We start from the raw sequence: 17,852 nt of genomic DNA on the forward strand, positions 1-17,852 counted from the left end.
TACAATAATGAAAATCCATTGATCAGTTTTCAATATCCATTTACTTCACCACAGGTTTTCCAGGTGCTTGACCCTATTCCAGCTGCTACTAGACAGGACACAGGGGACACCCTGGACAGCCAGTCAAAATAATAATCATTATTAAGAAAATATCAATAGGATATCAAATAATTTTATGTAACTGCTGCACATTCTGGCTTTGTGAAACATGCCTAAAACATTGGATAAAGTTCATACCACAGAGATACAGGCAGACAAAAAGAGCTTTGGAAAGCCTTAGTTCCTCTTTTAAAAGATGCCACGTTTGTGGGGTGAGCAGGGTTTAAAACTACTGTTTTTCATTTATTTTTATTTCTTAAATAAAGTTGCTATACTTCAAATTAGTACAGTTCTTAAGCAAATCACTGCTCAGTTGGTAATCCAGCTAAAGCCATTTAGGCTTGCAACCTGTCTGCGTGAACTCCTTCCACTGGTGACGTTTCTTTGGTTTACGAATGACGACGTGCTCGTCGTCCTTTCTTCATCACTCTGATTGGTCGACTGGAAAATGAAAATGACATTAACCAAGATGGCGCCTGGAGGCAGAGAAAAGTGATGAGAGAATAAAACAACAAGCGACATAACAGCACTACATTGTGTGTCGATATACCATTCGCAGCGTTTTCCAACCAGACCGCTGTTTTATCACCAGGCAACTGACGGACAACAGTCGGTATAAGTTATTCAGCTAATTGTTCGCTAACTAGCGGCTGGATTGGCTAGCGTTAGCCATCGTCAACTGCGGAAGGCGAGTGGGGAAAACACAGGCAAGCAGATCCAAGTAGAAGCCGACAAGTCGAGAGGATTTCTTTATTTATTATAAATAACTGGCGTTTCATTTCGATACCCTAAACAGTGTGGTTGCATTCGGACTGGGATCCGTCAGGGAAGTATTGCTACTTCTCTGATAAGGAAAGCTGTAGCGACGAGGAAAGGCGTCATCTTTGCTTATTTGACGCTATGGCTCATTCTCCTATCCAGACTGGACTGCCGGGAATTCAAGTAAATATAACATATCTGTTTTATTGGTTTGTTTGTATAGTATTGTTTGTTGATTTATTTCATTTTATTATTGTTGATATCACTGCAAGAGGCTGGTCATTATCAATTAGAAGCCTCGTTATTTTCCTCTTTCTCAGAATTTCTACTTTTGTCTTGAAACGTACGATATCCCCATAACAACTTTATCTCCAGAGGTATTTTTATCAGTTTCACATCTTGACAAAATCGCCTTTGGTTTACACTGATAAATACAGCTGTTTGTCAAAGTCCAGTGAAGCAGTTACTCAGAACGAAGGCTACCATAAATGTTATCATTTTGTTATCCGGTTAACTAGTTATATTGTATTATTTATTTCATGCTCGTCAAGTAGGATCCTAGTAAGACCAACTATAACAGTATTTTTAACTTTAATTTCTAAATAGTTAATGTGTGAACAATCCTGTTGTGTTAGACCAACTGGTTGTCGTTTTACAAAGTAGACAGATGGATAGATTTTCTATTTCTAATCTGTAGTTTAAACATCGTTTAATCTACGACAACACCTTAATCAAAGATATTGGTCTAAATTCAATATTTCCCTATGTGTATATTATCTCTAAGTTGGTGGTGCTTAATTTGACATTAGTAATGTTGTTGGGCCATCAGATTGTGCCATTTATTGGTTTTGTAAAGGAATACAACCACCTGATTTTAAGATGAATAAATCTGATAACCTGACCTCTAACAATTACTTCTTGTGGCCTGAATGCCGTTATCTTAACTGACCTCTCATGTCCATCCACTCATTAATGCAGGCTGGATGAACTAAAGAGCCATTACCATCATTCTCACACTTTAATACTTATGCTATACTTAAGTGGTCCAAACCATTTATGTTGAGGTGCTGAATGGCTTCAATTTGACAGACTGCATTCCAGTTAATAATTGACATCAACATGATGGGTTTAGCCCAAAGCCAAACGCCACGCCTCTCTTGGTGTAAAGCTAATTGCGCAAGAAGAGCAAACTAGGGAAGCTAAATGTATCAGAGTTGCTTTTAATAATTTTGAATAAATTATGGAATACATCTAAGAAATCGCAACAAAATTGCAAAATATAAATACCTATTTTACAATTCTCAACAAAAGCTTCATTAATGTGAGCTCTGCTGATTACTTTTATTTTTAGGTAGTTTATCCTTTAAGTTGTTTATGCATACAAACCTGTGGTGTTATTTGTTATTATTATTATTTATTAACAAATTTTGCCACTCTACTAGTCAACAAATTCTCAGAAAACAAAAAATGGCATCACAACTTTCCAAAGCTTCGACACACATCTTCACATCTTAAAATGTTATACTGACACACAAAGCACAAAGACGTACTGGTGAATTTTTATGTTTTGTTTACTTTTTATTAATTCTAAATTAAAGGTTTTTAACACGTAATTTTTTTTTTTTTTTTTATCAATAGTCAGTTTAGTACTGTCATTTGAACTAGCTATTGATGATACAGTATGTTGATCTTTGTACCTCGGACTGACCACTTCCTGGAGTGGTAAGACCCAAGATATACATGATTATGCTCAGTTGATTCATTCTCTAAGCTTTGAGTGAATCATTAGCTTGTTCACATACATAAAATATAAAGGTTACAGGGATAATGGCAGATATGCCCCTAGGCTTCCATTCAGAGTGTAGCTTGTTAGCAGTAGTAGGGCTGGCAATGATCCATCACCCCTTCAGGGTGTGGTGCTTTAGTGTGTGTGGATGACACAAGACAACGCAGTTGTGTGGTGCAGATGGGAGAGCTTCAAACACTGGCTTTTGGAGCGAATATAAGGCAGCTTTAGTTGGGTGCAGTAAACCTGCTGACTGTGAATATGGCAAGTACATTCCCATCATGTGTAGCCTGTGGTTGCTGTGCTCCTGTTGTTTTTCCAATTGTTTTTACAAAGGTCAGCCTCAACGTTATAAATTTCACCTGGATGACTGACCACACCAGTGTTATGACAGTATTTTGGTTGTGTTGTTTCTACCCAGCTTTGTTCTGCAGTGCTCTGTCTTTTCGTCTTTGTTGTAAAGCCCCTTCACTATCAAATTCAGCACCCACTTCTCTGACAGTTTTTCAAAGCGCAGCTGTTCATCTCGCCTTCCATGTTGATTTAAACGCCATACATTAGCACTTTTACGGGAAACTATTCTCTTGGGGACCTGCAAAGCTTTACACTGTGTGAGATGGATTATTGTCCTAGAGTTAGGTAGTGTGTCATCTAGCTTAATTGTTTAGAGTCTTTTCTTTTTGTTTTTTTAAACAAAGCTGCTACAAACACACTTGACACTGTATGCAAGTTTATAGCGACAATAAGATATAAAGATATTTTAAATATTTTGCAGTATTAAATCAGTCATCTTATTCCCTTCCTGGCAAACCAAGAGGAAAAAAGTCTGTTTAGCTGTGTCAATAATTTATATTATCCATAATTTTCCCTTCAGCTTTTGGTGTGTGGGTCATTAAAAAAACTTGTCTTTGTTGTGATGTCTTACAATGATGTTGCTTTACTTTGAAACAGAAATTCAACCTGAAAGGATTAAAAAAAAAAAAATTATGCATGTCAAAGTCAAGACCAGGCTGATGTGAAAGATACGGGAATGTTTGTGGACTTGTTACAAACTGATGAATGAACAGAAAGGGGTTTAGGTCAGGATTGTCTAAAGTTGGTTTTTGAGGGCTGCTGTCCTGCAGGTTCTAAATGTTTCAAGCTGCACCATACTTGAATCAGTTTAATGGGCTCATATGCTGTGGCAGCACTTGAGCAAAAGCTGTTGAGAATTTGAATCAAGTCCGTCGGAGCAGGGACACATCTAAAACCTGCATGACTGGAGCTGGACAGTAACTAGTGTTATTAAATCCTCAGCAGTTGATCGAGGTGTTCTCATCAAGTTCTTAGTAAAGTCAGTACTTGTGACAGCCTTTATCTTGGTTTTAAGTACTGTACTTGAGCAGGAAAAAGTTTAGCTAACAAACCACATTGTTTGTGATGGAGAAACAAAAAGAGTAGCAACACAAAGCTGATCACTCAGCTGATATCAACTAAAAAAATACCCCATTTTTTCCTTAAGACAAGATGTGGGGAACATTTAACCACCAATTCTGTGGATGGATATGATCGTTTAATTGGTTGATTACTGTGCTCGCAAAGTAGAACAAACGTATTGCAGCATCTGAAATGGTTTTTAAAGTTTCATTACAGGAACTTTTGTCAAATTATAAAGGGTCACTGCACAAATACAGAAAAAGTTAGACAAGTAGGAAGGATTTAATGACGAAAAATATGTTGTATTGTGGAAAGTGAACAATGTATCTTTTTTTTAGCTTGATCCATTTTAGAGACTAAAAGTTAAGATATATTTCTGTTATGCTATAATATAAAACCTTTCACTTGAAGTCACTGAAGACTCACAACTTTTCTGGAGATATATTACTACAGATCACAACACTTTTTTATTTCCAGATCTTTTAAGTTTATGTTGTCCGAAATTAAGTTGGTTTTTAATTAATGTTTTGTGTGCGCTCAGTAAAAATAAAGACACAGGACGCAGACTGTTATATTTTAATAGCAGCTTTCGGACATATTGATCTGATGATCAGTTTATTGCAGTTGTGTAGGAACAAAACTGCAAAATAGTAAGCTCAGTGTAAGGAAATTAAACTTGCCATTAATGAGAAAGCACAGGCATCCTAATTTCTGTTAAATGTTCTGTACTGCAAGTGTCTTTTTTAACAACAGAAAAATTGTAAGAAACACATTTGTTTGTTATAGACTTTTTCTTCTACTACTTATTTTGCTGTCATTCCATACTTTGTCCATTTTTAGTATCCTAATAACATGCTAAAAATCATTTATGTCAAGTAGAGCTTACAGGTAGTTTGGTTATAACATTTAGTTTTAATTATTTTACAGCTAATTGGGAGGGGGGATTATTAGGTATTCTATAATTGGATTATCAAATGTAAGGATTTTTATTCTACCATATCATAGTTAAGTAAACTTGGTGGGAGTTTAAAAAAATTAGCAAGGAACAATAAAAAAATATATATATATATTAGATGTAAATTAAAATACTACATTGTTGACATCAGTTGCATAGTTTCAGGAAGTTTTGATACAAAATCATAAATAAACAGCTGGTCTGTTTTTAAGAAATTTTAATCAAGCATAATAGTGCACACATAAAATATTTTTTTTGTGGTATTGTTTATCAGACTTCAGCTTGTTTTCATGTGTCTTCGCCTTTTTTCACTCTACATTTTTCTCCATCTCTCAGAATTTCAAAGCTGATCCAGAGGAGCTTTTCACCAAACTTGAGAGGATAGGGAAAGGTTCTTTTGGAGAAGTCTTCAAGGGCATTGACAATCGGACTCAAAAAGTTGTGGCCATCAAAATAATTGATCTGGAGGAGGCTGAGGATGAAATAGAAGACATTCAACAGGAAATCACTGTTCTAAGCCAGTGTGACAGTCCATTTATCACCAAGTACTTTGGATCCTATCTCAAGGTAAGCTTCAGTTTCAGAAAGACTCATTTAGTGAACTTGTAATTGTCCATGTTTGGCATAATGGATATGCTAAAAATGTCTTCCTGCAAATAAGAATGGACAATGTAGGCCAATAAATAATTCAAATGGGTAACGGAAAAAGTATTGCCTGTGATATATGGTACAGTTCAATGCAGAAAACATGGCATACCAACCCATACACTGGTCTTGTAGTAAGGCTGAGCTTTTGAACTCTTTAACAGTGCATTTTCACAAGTGTTAACACAAATGGATGTAGTCTGTGCTCTTTAGTTACGGCAGAAGCATTACCACAGCTATGTTATGTTTATGGTAGACGAGGGGATGTTAATTTTAACTTTCCTAAAAATGATTGAAGCGGAGAGTTTGCACTGCAAATCACATGCCCTCACTGTTTCATTTTACAACTAAAACTGTGGTTTAACACAGAAAAAGGGGAAAAGTCAGGGGTTATATTGATTGGCAACTTTGTTTCCAACCACAATATCTTCAGTAACTGCAACACAGGTGATGTAATGTGATTATGCTTTTAGTACCTCTTAAAGTAATTGTAGTGATGCTTGAGACAAGAAAAGACAATTGCGTCTTTCGTTAAGTATGCCACTATAGTAGCTGCTATAAAGAATCAAGGCTTTTTCTGTATTTTGGAATTAGTGCTTGTTTTTTATGTGTGTTATATAAACCACAATAAAAGGGTGTGATTAAGATATACAATATCTACACAGAAAACATTTTAGGTTCATTCATTTATGTGTTTGCAGACACTACTACTGTGGCCTACAAATCATACCCCATTTGTACCCCATTTGTGTTTTTAAAAATAAATTAAACCAAATAAACCAAATAAAAAAAAATGTCTGTATATCCCCAGACACAGTTGCTGGCTGCTTCCTGTTAGCTGACTGTATTTTCATTTGTCTTTATTCTACTGTGTACAGACACGGATTGGTTGTGTTCTTTACTACAGTCTTCAGTTGTGTGTTGCGGCTGCCACTATTTGAAAACCTCACAATTAGCCGATGAGCCTGACGGCTTCAGCCAGTGTTGTTCTATTATTGATTTGAAGTTGATTAAGTTAAAGTGCCTAACATGTAACAACCATGGTCTACTACACAAATCATTTATCTGTGATTGGCGAGACAGCTGTCACACTGCTTTCAGACATACATCAACTCCTGTTAAAGGCTTATAATCTTTCATTTTTACCTTCGTCTCACAATAGATGATAATAGATTGAGTTGGACCCAACTCAATCTGTTGGTTTCCTTATATAGGCTATTATGAATTGGCTTTCATTATATTTTCTTCTCTGGCTGTAAAGCGTTTTGAGATGGCATTGCCGTGATTTGACGCTATATAAATAAAGTTGAATTGAATTGAATTAATGGAAAGCTGAATGATAGAAGATGTGACTACTAATAGTCTGTGGTAGAGTTGTCAAGTCAATTTTTAACCCGGTTTTGATAACACTTTTAATAGCACAAAAGACACTTTAGGAGGCATACATTGTTTTTAAGAAACAGGTCTTGAAAGTAACCTTATCCACTACCAGCACTGTAAAATAAAGATTGTATGTAATATCTTGCAAGGTCACTGATTAGACATCTTAATAAAAAGATTTTTTTTAAAATAGTCAATAAAACACAACTACTTTAATTTGTAGTGTTCTTTAAAAGTGTGCAAAGAAGAGCTGCACAGTGTTAAGTAAATATTTCAGTATATTTTCCTAATCACAGCTGTATTAATTAGGACTGAATACTAGGGCTGTGACGATATGCTTTTGTTTGACTTTTCTTCAAATCAGAATGTATTTCTGATTATGTTCTTTTTGTTTTGAAATTGTGATAATGACAGTATACTATTAATTTTACATTATATACATTGTACTATTAATTTCTGCTCTCTTCGGTAGCCACAGCATCTCTCAACACTGTCCTAATTACTTGTTTTAGGGTACAAAATTATGGATTATTATGGAATATTTGGGTGGAGGATCGGCTCTTGATTTGGTAAGTTATTGAAATAAATGATCACACAAGAACATTCTTGCTACAAAATAGCTTGCAGTACATGGTGATATTTGTGTAAACTGGCACCCCAGAGTCATGGATTTATTTACTCCTGTAGTTGGAACCAGGGCCCCTCGATGAAACACAGATTGCCACAATCCTGAGAGAAATCCTAAAGGGACTCGAGTATCTGCATTCTGAAAAGAAAATTCACAGGGATATCAAAGGTAAATATGGTAAACACCATTGTCTACCCACTTCGTTTCAGCAATAAATAGTGTCATGTGGACACCATTATTTCATCCTGATGAAATTGTAGTGAGGCTGTAATGTTTTTTTTTGCATCAGTGTGCACCAGGAGGTGTCCACTTATTCCTCAACTTCCTTGTGCTGGATTGATTTTCAGAGTTGTGAAATCAGATCCAAAGAAATATCAGACCATTCCAGCCACTTTTCCTATCCTTGGTGTCTGTGATGCAGATCCCTCTTAAAAAGCTCTTCGAACTCCAATAAATGCTTTATAATCAGAGAAATGTGTTTTGGTTTTTTTTTTGTCTAGATGAAATATTGGGAAAAATCAATGAGAAACACGGTTACTCATAGAAGTTGGAAAGAGTCACATCACATCAATCAGTTCTGAACAGTCATAAATTATAGACTGTTTTCAAGAAAGTTGTATGATGCATGTCAGTTCCTTTTTCCTTTAGCTGCCAACGTGCTGCTGTCAGAACAAGGCGATGTGAAGCTTGCAGACTTTGGTGTGGCTGGCCAGTTGACAGATACACAGATAAAAAGGAACACTTTTGTTGGAACACCTTTCTGGATGGCACCTGAAGTCATAAAGCAATCTGCTTATGATTCAAAGGTCAGTTCTCATAATCACGACCTGTCCTTTTATCACAGTCATGGTTTAGTGTCAAACTACAGTAAGTTTTTTTTATTAGGTCAGTTTGAAGATGACTGGCATATCACTGAGATGAAGTTGACAAAATCCTCTGGAATCATTGCAAATCACAAGTTCAAAGAAGTTTAATGTATTTATGTATGTTTATATGTGTGGAAGCAAAGTATAACAGATTTTTCTTAAGGTTTGTGTGAAAGTTAACCATGTGCAGTGCTGTGAAAAAGCAGTTGCCCCCTTCTTGATTTATTATTTTGCATAACTCAAGTAAATGCAACCTGCTGTTTTTAAACGGTGATTTTATTTAAGGAAAAAAGCTTTCCAAACATACCTGACCCTGTGTGAAATACAACCCCACTTGTCAAGTTATGGGTTAACTGTGATTAACCACATTTTTTGGAAGCTGAGTTCAATTTTACTGATGACACACACACACACACACATACAGGCCAATTACTTTCACTTGATAGAACCTGTGTGAGAAAGTGAAGCAGGCTGACGCATCACAATCCCAAAAAAAGGATTGAAATTTATCAGTCAGGAAAGGGTTACAAAGCCTAAGTAACATGGAGAAAGTAATATCTAATCTATCTAATCAAAGTAATATGGAGAAAACTGGGAACACGGGCAAACCTTTCTAGGAGTATTTAAGAGCAGAATGAGAATTCATCCAGGAGTCAATAAAGAAATGAGAACATCTTAAGAAGTGCAGGCCTCACTTGCCTCAATTAAGGTCGGTGTTCGTGATTCAACAATAAGAAAGAGACTGGGCAAAAACGGCATCCATAGTAGCAAAAACCATTACTGACCAAACAGGACACAAAGGTTTGTCTCAAATTTGCCAAGAAAAATCTTGATGATTATCAAGACATTTAAAAAATATTCTTTGAACTGACAAGACAAATGTTGAACTTTTTGTCTCCTGTTACATCTGGTATAAAAATAAAACAGCATTTGATTTAAAATAACATCATACCAACAGTCAGACATGGTAGTGGTAGTATAATGGTCTGCGGCTGCTTTTTAAGCTGGACCCAAATTTCCCTGTCTACCAAGAAATCTTGAAAAACTATGTCCGGCCATCAGTTTGTAACCTTAAGCTCAAGTGTACTTGGGTTATGCAGCAGGACAGAGACCTGAAACTGGGGATATACCGGTACCTATATCTGTATCGGCTCAATACCAATACCACACTAGTCAAGCTAGCGCAGATCTGTTTGCTTCAGACATGTTTTTTTTTTTTAAAAATGCCTTGAATTTAAAAATGTGACATTTTTTGTTACACTAAAACAGTGATCCTCACTGTTAATTCAGCAGGATGCTTGTACATTTCAACTATACAATTCAACTCAATATACTAAGACAAGAGGAGAGTCGCCACCCCCCAAAAAAAGCGTCCCCACGCTACGTATCCTGCTCTGTATCCTGCTACATTGCCAAATCAGTAACATTCAGCTTTTCAGCAAGGAATCGTTCTCCTAACTATTGCACGGAGTAACAGCATTCTTATGTGACAGTATATGGTGAACATACAATAATGCCTCCGGAATGTGGGTGTTTCTTTTTCAGTATATATACGGAGCTATCGACGGAGCAGCTCTTTGGCGGAGTTCGGTGCAGCTGAAATCAGCCAAAACTGGCAACTCTGACAGGGTCAGATAAGGCCGTTAGGACAGCAAAGTTTTTGCAAGCAACCTGCAGCTCTTGTTTGTGGAGAGAACTGCACCGTTGAGAATCATTATGACTTGTTTAGATGGCATTTTCAGAAAGCCGGTGGCTGCCTCATGAGCCGCAACTCAAGAGTCAGAGAGCTGCGCAATGAGGAACACTGCACCAAAAGCTAGATCTTTGTTTCAAAACTACACATCTATAGTTGTATTTAGGTAAAATGTGCCAAATCAAAATAAAACTTGTTGAAATTGTTAGCTCGATAATATAATGTTTGTATTGGTGAGGTAACTTCAGAAAGGATGGGTAATTTATTACAACCTAATGAAATCTTACACCGTTATGACAGCAATAATAACCATAGTCACAATAATGTTCACATAAACAGATTTGTTACCAGCAAATATCAGTATCGACAAATATTCAAATTTCAGATATCGGTATCAGATCAGAACTCCCATAAAGTGGATCGGTGCATCCCTACCTGAAACACACTAGAAAATCCATCTCTGAATAACTTAAAAAAGATTAGGTTTTGAAGTGGCAAAGTCAAAGTCCAGACTTGAATTCAATTAAAATGCTGTGGTGTGACCTTAAACAGACAGTTCAAGCTCAAAAACTCCCCCAATGTGGCTGAGTTAAAACAATTCTGTGGAGACCAGTGGGCCAAAATTCCTCCACAGCGATGTGAAAGACCCACTGCCAGTTATTGCAAATGCTTGGTTGTTGCTGCAGGTGGCACAACCAGTTATTAGGTTTATGGAGTAAAGACTTGGAGAGCTTTTTCTTTTCTTAATAAATCAAATCACCATATAAAAACTGCAAATTTTATTTACTCCAGTTATGTTTGTCTTTTATTAAAATGTGTGTGATGATCTCACACATTTAAGTGTGACAAATTTGCAAAATAGTAAAAAATGAGGAAAGGGGCAAAAATGTTTTCACAGCACTGCAGCAGATTATTTGAATGAGCAGAAAATTGTTTTATCTTCATACTAAGCTGCTAATATTAACTAAATACAATGAGTTACTATTTTATCTGGAGTGAATGGAAAATATGAATAAAAGTAAACTATTGCTTTTACAACTGGCATGATAAAATTATGGATTTAGTCATTATTTAAACTGCCTATTTGTCCTTCTTTTCAGTACAGCATTACTTGTTTTCTTTTTTTGGCAGGAACCTTTAGGTATTATTTAAGAACGTTTTTTTTCTAGACGAAATGGCCCAGAAAATATTTTTAGAATAACCTCACCATGAGCCATTGTGGCTTGTCAACATAGTTGCTGTGTCACCCTGTCTCCTGTTTGCAGACTTTCCTTTAATACACACAGTCAGCCCATTTAAATGGCATTTCACACAGCATCTTGTCAATGGTTTAGTGGAGAGTGGTTGAAATTGTGCTTATTTTGTTAAGAATATGTTTTCTCCCAAATGTGTTTGTTTCAATAGGCAGACATCTGGTCGTTGGGAATAACAGCAATAGAACTGGCTAAAGGAGAGCCACCACACTCTGATCTTCATCCTATGAAAGTGTTATTCCTCATCCCAAAAAACAATCCACCAACACTGGAAGGAAACTACAGTAAACCACTTAAAGAATTTGTTGAAGCCTGTTTAAATAAGGAGCCTACTTTTGTAAGTTTAAAGTCTTTTTTTTTTTTTGGTGGCACGAGTTGTTTTTACTGAAATGGGCATCGATAAAAAGTTCTTCTTTTGTGTTTTTTGTGTTGTGTGTTTCCTGCAGAGGCCAACTGCCAAAGAGCTGTTAAAACATAAATATATAGTAAGGCATGCCAAAAAGACCACTTATTTGACAGAGCTGATTGACAGATACAAGAGGTGGAAGTCGGAGCAATCACGGGATGAATCGAGCTCTGATGAATCCGATGAGTAGGTTTTTGTCTGTACATCATCTAGTTTAGTGGTTGGTGTAGGTGAAGCCAAGTTAAGCAGCACTGAGCACGCTGGTGTTTTATTGCAGGGAGCCGGACGGTCAGGCATCTGGAGGTGACAACGCTGCTAATGATGACTGGATCTTCAACACCATCAAGGAGAAGGACCTGAAGAAGGTTCAGAATGGAGAAGCACAGCCTGCTGAGTTAGAGAGGAAAGAGGTAATACAGGATAAAATATAGATGATAAACTATAAAAAGATCATTTGTAACTTGCTAAAAACTAAAAAGTCTTCTTTTAAATTCCTAGTTGGAGGAGAGTCCAAAGAGGCCTTTGTCGCAAAGTTTATCGATGATATTCTCTCCAGTGTTTTTAGAGGTATGGCATCACAGAAAATGTCTAGATATTTATCTATGATTAAATGTTGGATCAGAAACTATAGAAATAAACGTGTAGGTAATTCATCGACCAGCCTGAATTAAATCGGTGTCGAAGTGGTTCGTAAAAGACAAGTGATGACAAACCTGTTGTTGCAGTTGAAAGAAAAGAGTGAGACAAGCAATGGCAAGCCAGAAGCTGCTGAGAAGCTGAAGGAGGCCATTTTCCTGGCAGAAGATACACACCCAGGGATCTGTGACTCTCTTGTGGCTGAACTAGTGCAGAGACTTCAGAGGTAAGTAGTGTTTAAATTCTTCATATTTTTTGTCAAGTTTTTTCCTCTTGATTGTCGAGCAGGATGTGTGTGGTCAGTTATCATCTAAATCTGTTTGCATTCAGTTCAGCATTGACTCATCGGGAGATGTATTACAGTCTATGATATAGGCAAGTACAATCTTTAGATAAAACAGAAGTCTTAACCCTCCCCCATTTTGTCTCTGTCCTTTTAAAAGAGAGAGAGAGCATTTGATAAGATGCACCAGTCATACATTTCCTTACTTTGTAACATCTCTTGTGTAAAAAAAGGGAAAACAGCGTCATTAATGGGTTCATGGTGCAATATTTTCATTGTTGTGAGCAGTGATGGCTGTATGCCTACTTTTTCTGGAATGCCATTACCAGATCCGACTATCCAACTGTGATCAATATAGCTAAGCTTATTAAGGGTTATGTTAATTTCAAAAGGCAAAATCATAAAGATAATGGATTTCTTTTCTTATCTTTTTATGTATATTCTCAACAGCTGACTTTTAGACAAGTCCAAAACCCGATCAATCTAAAATGAGTGGCTACTGATATGTAGAGCCTGTGACTGCTTGTTTTGACAGGTTTCAGCATTCAGAGTTTGTTTGATTGTTTTTTTTTATTGTTGTTTTTTTTTCTCTCAGAGTATTTATAAAGATTTTAAATTCTGGGAATTAGCCTTCCCTCGAGAGCTCAAATTTCATGTTATGTCCAGACTTTTGCATGTTACTTCTTCTCTCTTTTTCTCTTTTAAAGTTTTAGAAAAAGACAATGAACTAGATAAATTTGGCTTCAGAGATGGAGAAAGGATTTGTCTTTAAACATTTGCCTTTTGGAGAACAGTTTATTCCCACTGACAGCAATGATAAGAAATTTTCTTCACTGAAGCATGACAGTGTGGGTTTCATAAAACAAGTACCAAACCATGGGACACGTTACAGTGTTGATAATAAGTATGGTAATGTCATTGAGCTACAAGAGTTGCCCATACTGTGGTACAAGCTTACTAAATAAAACTATTATAACGTTTTAAGCAGACATATCCGATATCATTGGCATTGCTATATTACCGGCCAATATTTACATTAAAATGCAATATCAGAAAGGATCTATATCGGTGTTTACTTTTTTAATGACATAACTTTCACACAACATGCACATATTATATATCAAACTCTTCAGCTAAGTCTCCTATAACTTATAATTACAAAGTACAAGAGATGTCAGGTGTAGTTTTCCAGGTATTTCTGTCTGTTTGACACAACTAGCTCCAAAAAGATCAGTATCAGTTGTTATTGGTATCAGAAATGAAGAGTTGGGCAAAACTGGTAAATCAGATATTGGTAAAAAAAAAAAAAAAAAAAGCCAATATCGAACATCCCTGATTTTGAGTGATTCTGCTTAACAGAAAAATAAATTGAACCAGCAACATAATATCTTTGGTTGAGCTAAAAATCACAGCTAAGCTCCTATAATGGTGATAAAACTAACAGAACCTGAAAAATAAAATCACTGCAGTCAATGTTCAGTGAACTTGTCATTGACTGGTTTTGTCCTGAAGCGTGTAAATATTAACAGTTTTGTCTGATGCTTTGCAGGTTTTCTGTGCCGCAGGCGGCCACTGCTCAGTGAGACGAGCTACATCTGGCTCTGTCCTATTTTTCACCCTGGTGGCAGCAGTCAGATTTTTTCCTCTGACCTCCACAGCTGAGATGAAGTCTCCCAGGAAGGTCTACATCACTCATTTGCCTGAAGCAAATCCTGGCCTAGTTACTGTGTGTTAACATGCTAGCACAGCACAAGAGGGTCCTATGCAGGACCATGGCCACTGATCCAGCTGCCACCTGCTCTGTGATGTCTGTTCTTAGCATCTCTTTTCTCAGTTGTTTTATTTTCAGAGTGGAGTTAGTGATCTTTCTGGAATGACTCAAATTTTTGGTGAAAACGTTGCTTTTTGACAAAAGTTTACACTCAGCATCCTGTCAGAGAAACTTTGCTTAATTATATTGTGTGCATTGTTGTGTGTTTGTGTAGCTGCATAAGATATTCTGTGCAAAGTGTAGTGAAGAGTGAAGAGTGACGAGTGAATTGAGGCATTCTATTGAAAACTCAGGTATCATGCTTTAAGTGGATTGGGCCCTCTGGGAGATAGAATGAGCTTTTACTGGGTGGTTGTACAGACTTGTAAATAAGCTAATTTCTACAAATTTGTGAAAACATAATGGGGTGTTTGGAACCACTGTGTACAAATGGCCAAATGCAATCTGTAGATAATGGTTGTGAGGTAAATATTATGAGAGTGGCCACAAATGAGATTGCCTTGCTTTTGTGCTTGTTCTTCTGATTTCTTTCTTCTCTCTCTAGTTGTAAACTTTTTAAGTACTCATCTAGCGAATGAATCTGGCTGCCCTCTCATGTTTCACTAATGATTTAGAATATATTAGTTCATTTTTTATTAACTTTTTGGATTCACACTCTTTGCTTTGTAGGTGATAATGTTGGTGAATGTAAAAGAATTGGCTGGTTTATTGAAGCCTCACCAGTTTAAACACTGGATGCTGTTTCCAACCCTCATTCCACAAGGATAGAGTCGAGCAAGTTTGTTAGACTCTACGTCATTTATTTGCTGAGTGTGTGCGCGTGTGTGTGTGTGTGTGTGTGTGTGTGTGTGTGAATGATCAGATAAACTGAGGTTTCGTCCATTCATTCCATTAATAGGGCAGTGCCATCATTTAGTTTATACATCAGCAGACTGTTAGTCTTCCTAGAAGCTGCAGTGGTACCATCTCCTCAGTGTACCTGCAGCTTTAATTGCACTTCAAGTATAAATGCCTTTGACTATAAAGTAGCCATAAAACAGTAGCATGAGACTTGCAGTATTTTTGCAGGTATGCACCGTACTACAGTACGAACAGAGAAGTCAGTTTGAAGTCTCTCGACATGAACTCTGAGGTTGGTCATGCAGTGTAATATTTGCCTGGCTGTAACTTTCCATCTGGATGTACGAGAAGTTTTCTGGTCGCACAGTAAATGCATGCACGTGTAGACTTCTCACACATTAAATGATCCTGCTATTGGATACATCTTAGCAGAAAGCCAAGAGGTGTTAAAATAAACAAACAGATAAACATCTGCACTGCTGCTACTCATGACTGTAGTTGTAAAAGGAATGTGCATGATAGTATTAACAGTATAAAGCCTATTGCCTGGTCTGGGTAGTATGTGTTGTAGCATACTTCTGCAGGATGGAAAGAATGTTGAGTCCTGAACAGAGTTAAATCAGCCTTATAGTATTTGTTTTGAATGGAGTGAGTGGTATCAGCTTTAAATGTTGGATTTTTTTTTCTTCTTTTTTTGTGATTTCTCAGTTTTGCACTCTTCCAATTTAAAAATGCATATGCATTTTTTTCTAAGATGGCTCATGAAAACAGATCAAAAGCATTTCTTTGGTTTTGGTAAAGTGCACATTAACAAATGGACCTTTTGTACTTTGCTGTCATTGTTAGAGTTGGTGGGGGTGTGGAGTGTTTTCATAAATCTTAGGGGTCAGATGATAGCCTTTTTGCTCAGAGGCTTTACACAGTATTACACAGTGCAAGTTAAAGAAACAGTCTTGTGGTTTTAGGAAATACTCTTGTCTGCTCTCACCGGGGGAGGGAAGATATCAGTGCCGACTTTATCAAGTTCCCTTCTGCTGTCTAATGCAATACAATACATTTCCCCTTAAAGTCTGCCTTTACTATGCTTGTGATGCAGGGTTTTATGTTTGTTTGGTTCTTTTATTCTAATTAGTTTTATAGTAGGTGTTTAATGCATTTTAATGCTTCAGCATCAATGTCATAGTGATGATAATGCACTGGTCCACAATAAAGCACAATTATTTCTAATATTTTGCCCAATTTGTAAATAAAGGACCAAAAGAGGAAAAAATAAGACTAATTAATTCCTAGGATATAACTTGTAAATAAAAAATTAAATAAATGAATAATTTGTAAATTATGATGATCAAAATTGAATCCAGCTTGGCTTTTTTTCTGTCAGGGTCACTAAAATGGAATATAATGAGTGTTGTAAAGACAGCAGGGCTTTGGTGTTAATTGTTTAATATTACAGATTTGTTCTTACTACATTGGGCAATTGGATATTCAGCTTGAGTCAGCTTTTGTTCAGTCAACAGTTGGCAGGAGAACAAGCTGGAAACAGGATGAACGGCACAACTGGGTCTAACAGGAGCACAATACCCTCATCATCACTTTTCAAACTCTCTTACTGAACATTTTATAGTATCGTGCTTTGATGGCATCAGTCACTTCGTGCATCAGATGTCTTATAATGACATAGATTCCAGATGTTGTCATGCCACCTACAACTTGTCAAATTTGTTGTCTGCAACCCTGCCCCCAGTGCTTTAATTCACTTTAGACACCAGTCTCAGCTGTTCACCTGTTCCCACTCTGCTAAATTAAACTCACTGTGGTGTTTGATTTACAGAAAGAAATTTTTGAATGTTCCCCCAAACTGGCAAAGTATTGCGCATAATTTGGAGAATTTTATCATTGAAAATCAACATTTCATTTGGCATAGATAGCTGCCATGTTCAGCTTGCTGCTGCAGTGAATACATAGAAGTTGTTAGAATCCAGAATACCACATCATGAAACAACAGAAGAGGTCTGCACTTTTTTTTTCTTTTTTTGCTAAAAATGATCCACATGTTCATTCCAGCTTCACACGTGAGTGAGAAGTGCCATGTAAGCTCCCCACCCCCAAACTAAGACCTAACACAATACAGTTTGCACCTTCTACATGGTCGGATGTTTATCCTTGTATGTGTTGCACTTTTTAGAGCTGTGTTTGAGTTTTTAAAAAAAAGTGGTACTTCAGGCTGTAATATTATGTGCTTTTTTTTTTTTTTTTTTTTTTTTTTTTTATAAATTCTTCCTTTTTCTTTGGTATACATGTGTACATGCATGTGTGTGCGCACATGTTCTCCCCTTTAGCATGTTGTATGACAATTAAGCAGTGTGATGGCTTGGAGTCCTTTCTTGGTATAAGTTGGCATATATTCAATTAAACTATTTTTCTAACCCCAAACAG

The 17,852-nt window shown here is 36.6% G+C and overlaps 1 protein-coding gene across 1 annotated transcript; it reads left to right on the forward strand.

Annotated features, from left to right (window-relative positions):
* The first annotated feature begins 908 nt into the window (after nt 1–908).
* On the forward strand, nt 909–14,455 carry stk24a (serine/threonine kinase 24a). The gene is made up of 11 exons (XM_079254605.1): nt 909–1,041; nt 5,352–5,582; nt 7,553–7,609; nt 7,728–7,836; nt 8,317–8,474; nt 11,632–11,817; nt 11,927–12,072; nt 12,164–12,296; nt 12,385–12,453; nt 12,612–12,748; nt 14,355–14,455. The coding sequence occupies exons 1-11, from the start codon at nt 1,000–1,002 to the stop codon at nt 14,386–14,388; spliced, it is 1,302 nt and encodes a 433-aa protein (XP_079110731.1). The 5' UTR covers nt 909–999; the 3' UTR covers nt 14,389–14,455.
* Nucleotides 14,456–17,852: the final 3,397 nt, after the last annotated feature.

The sequence above is a fragment of the Telmatherina bonti genome, assembly GCF_933228915.1.
Source record: "Telmatherina bonti genome assembly, chromosome: 15".
NCBI lineage: Eukaryota > Metazoa > Chordata > Actinopteri > Atheriniformes > Telmatherinidae > Telmatherina > Telmatherina bonti.

What these genes read in the sequence shown, in the direction of transcription:
- stk24a (XM_079254605.1), top strand. Translation starts at nt 1,000, where the DNA reads ATGGCTCATTCTCCTATCCAGACTGGACTGCCGGGAATTCAA. An exon ending in AATTCACAGGGATATCAAAG is followed by an intron (nt 7,837 to 8,316) that starts GTAAATATGGTA and finishes TTTTTCCTTTAG; the next exon opens with CTGCCAACGTGCTGCTGTCA. An exon ending in AGCTCTGATGAATCCGATGA is followed by an intron (nt 12,073 to 12,163) that starts GTAGGTTTTTGT and finishes GTTTTATTGCAG; the next exon opens with GGAGCCGGACGGTCAGGCAT.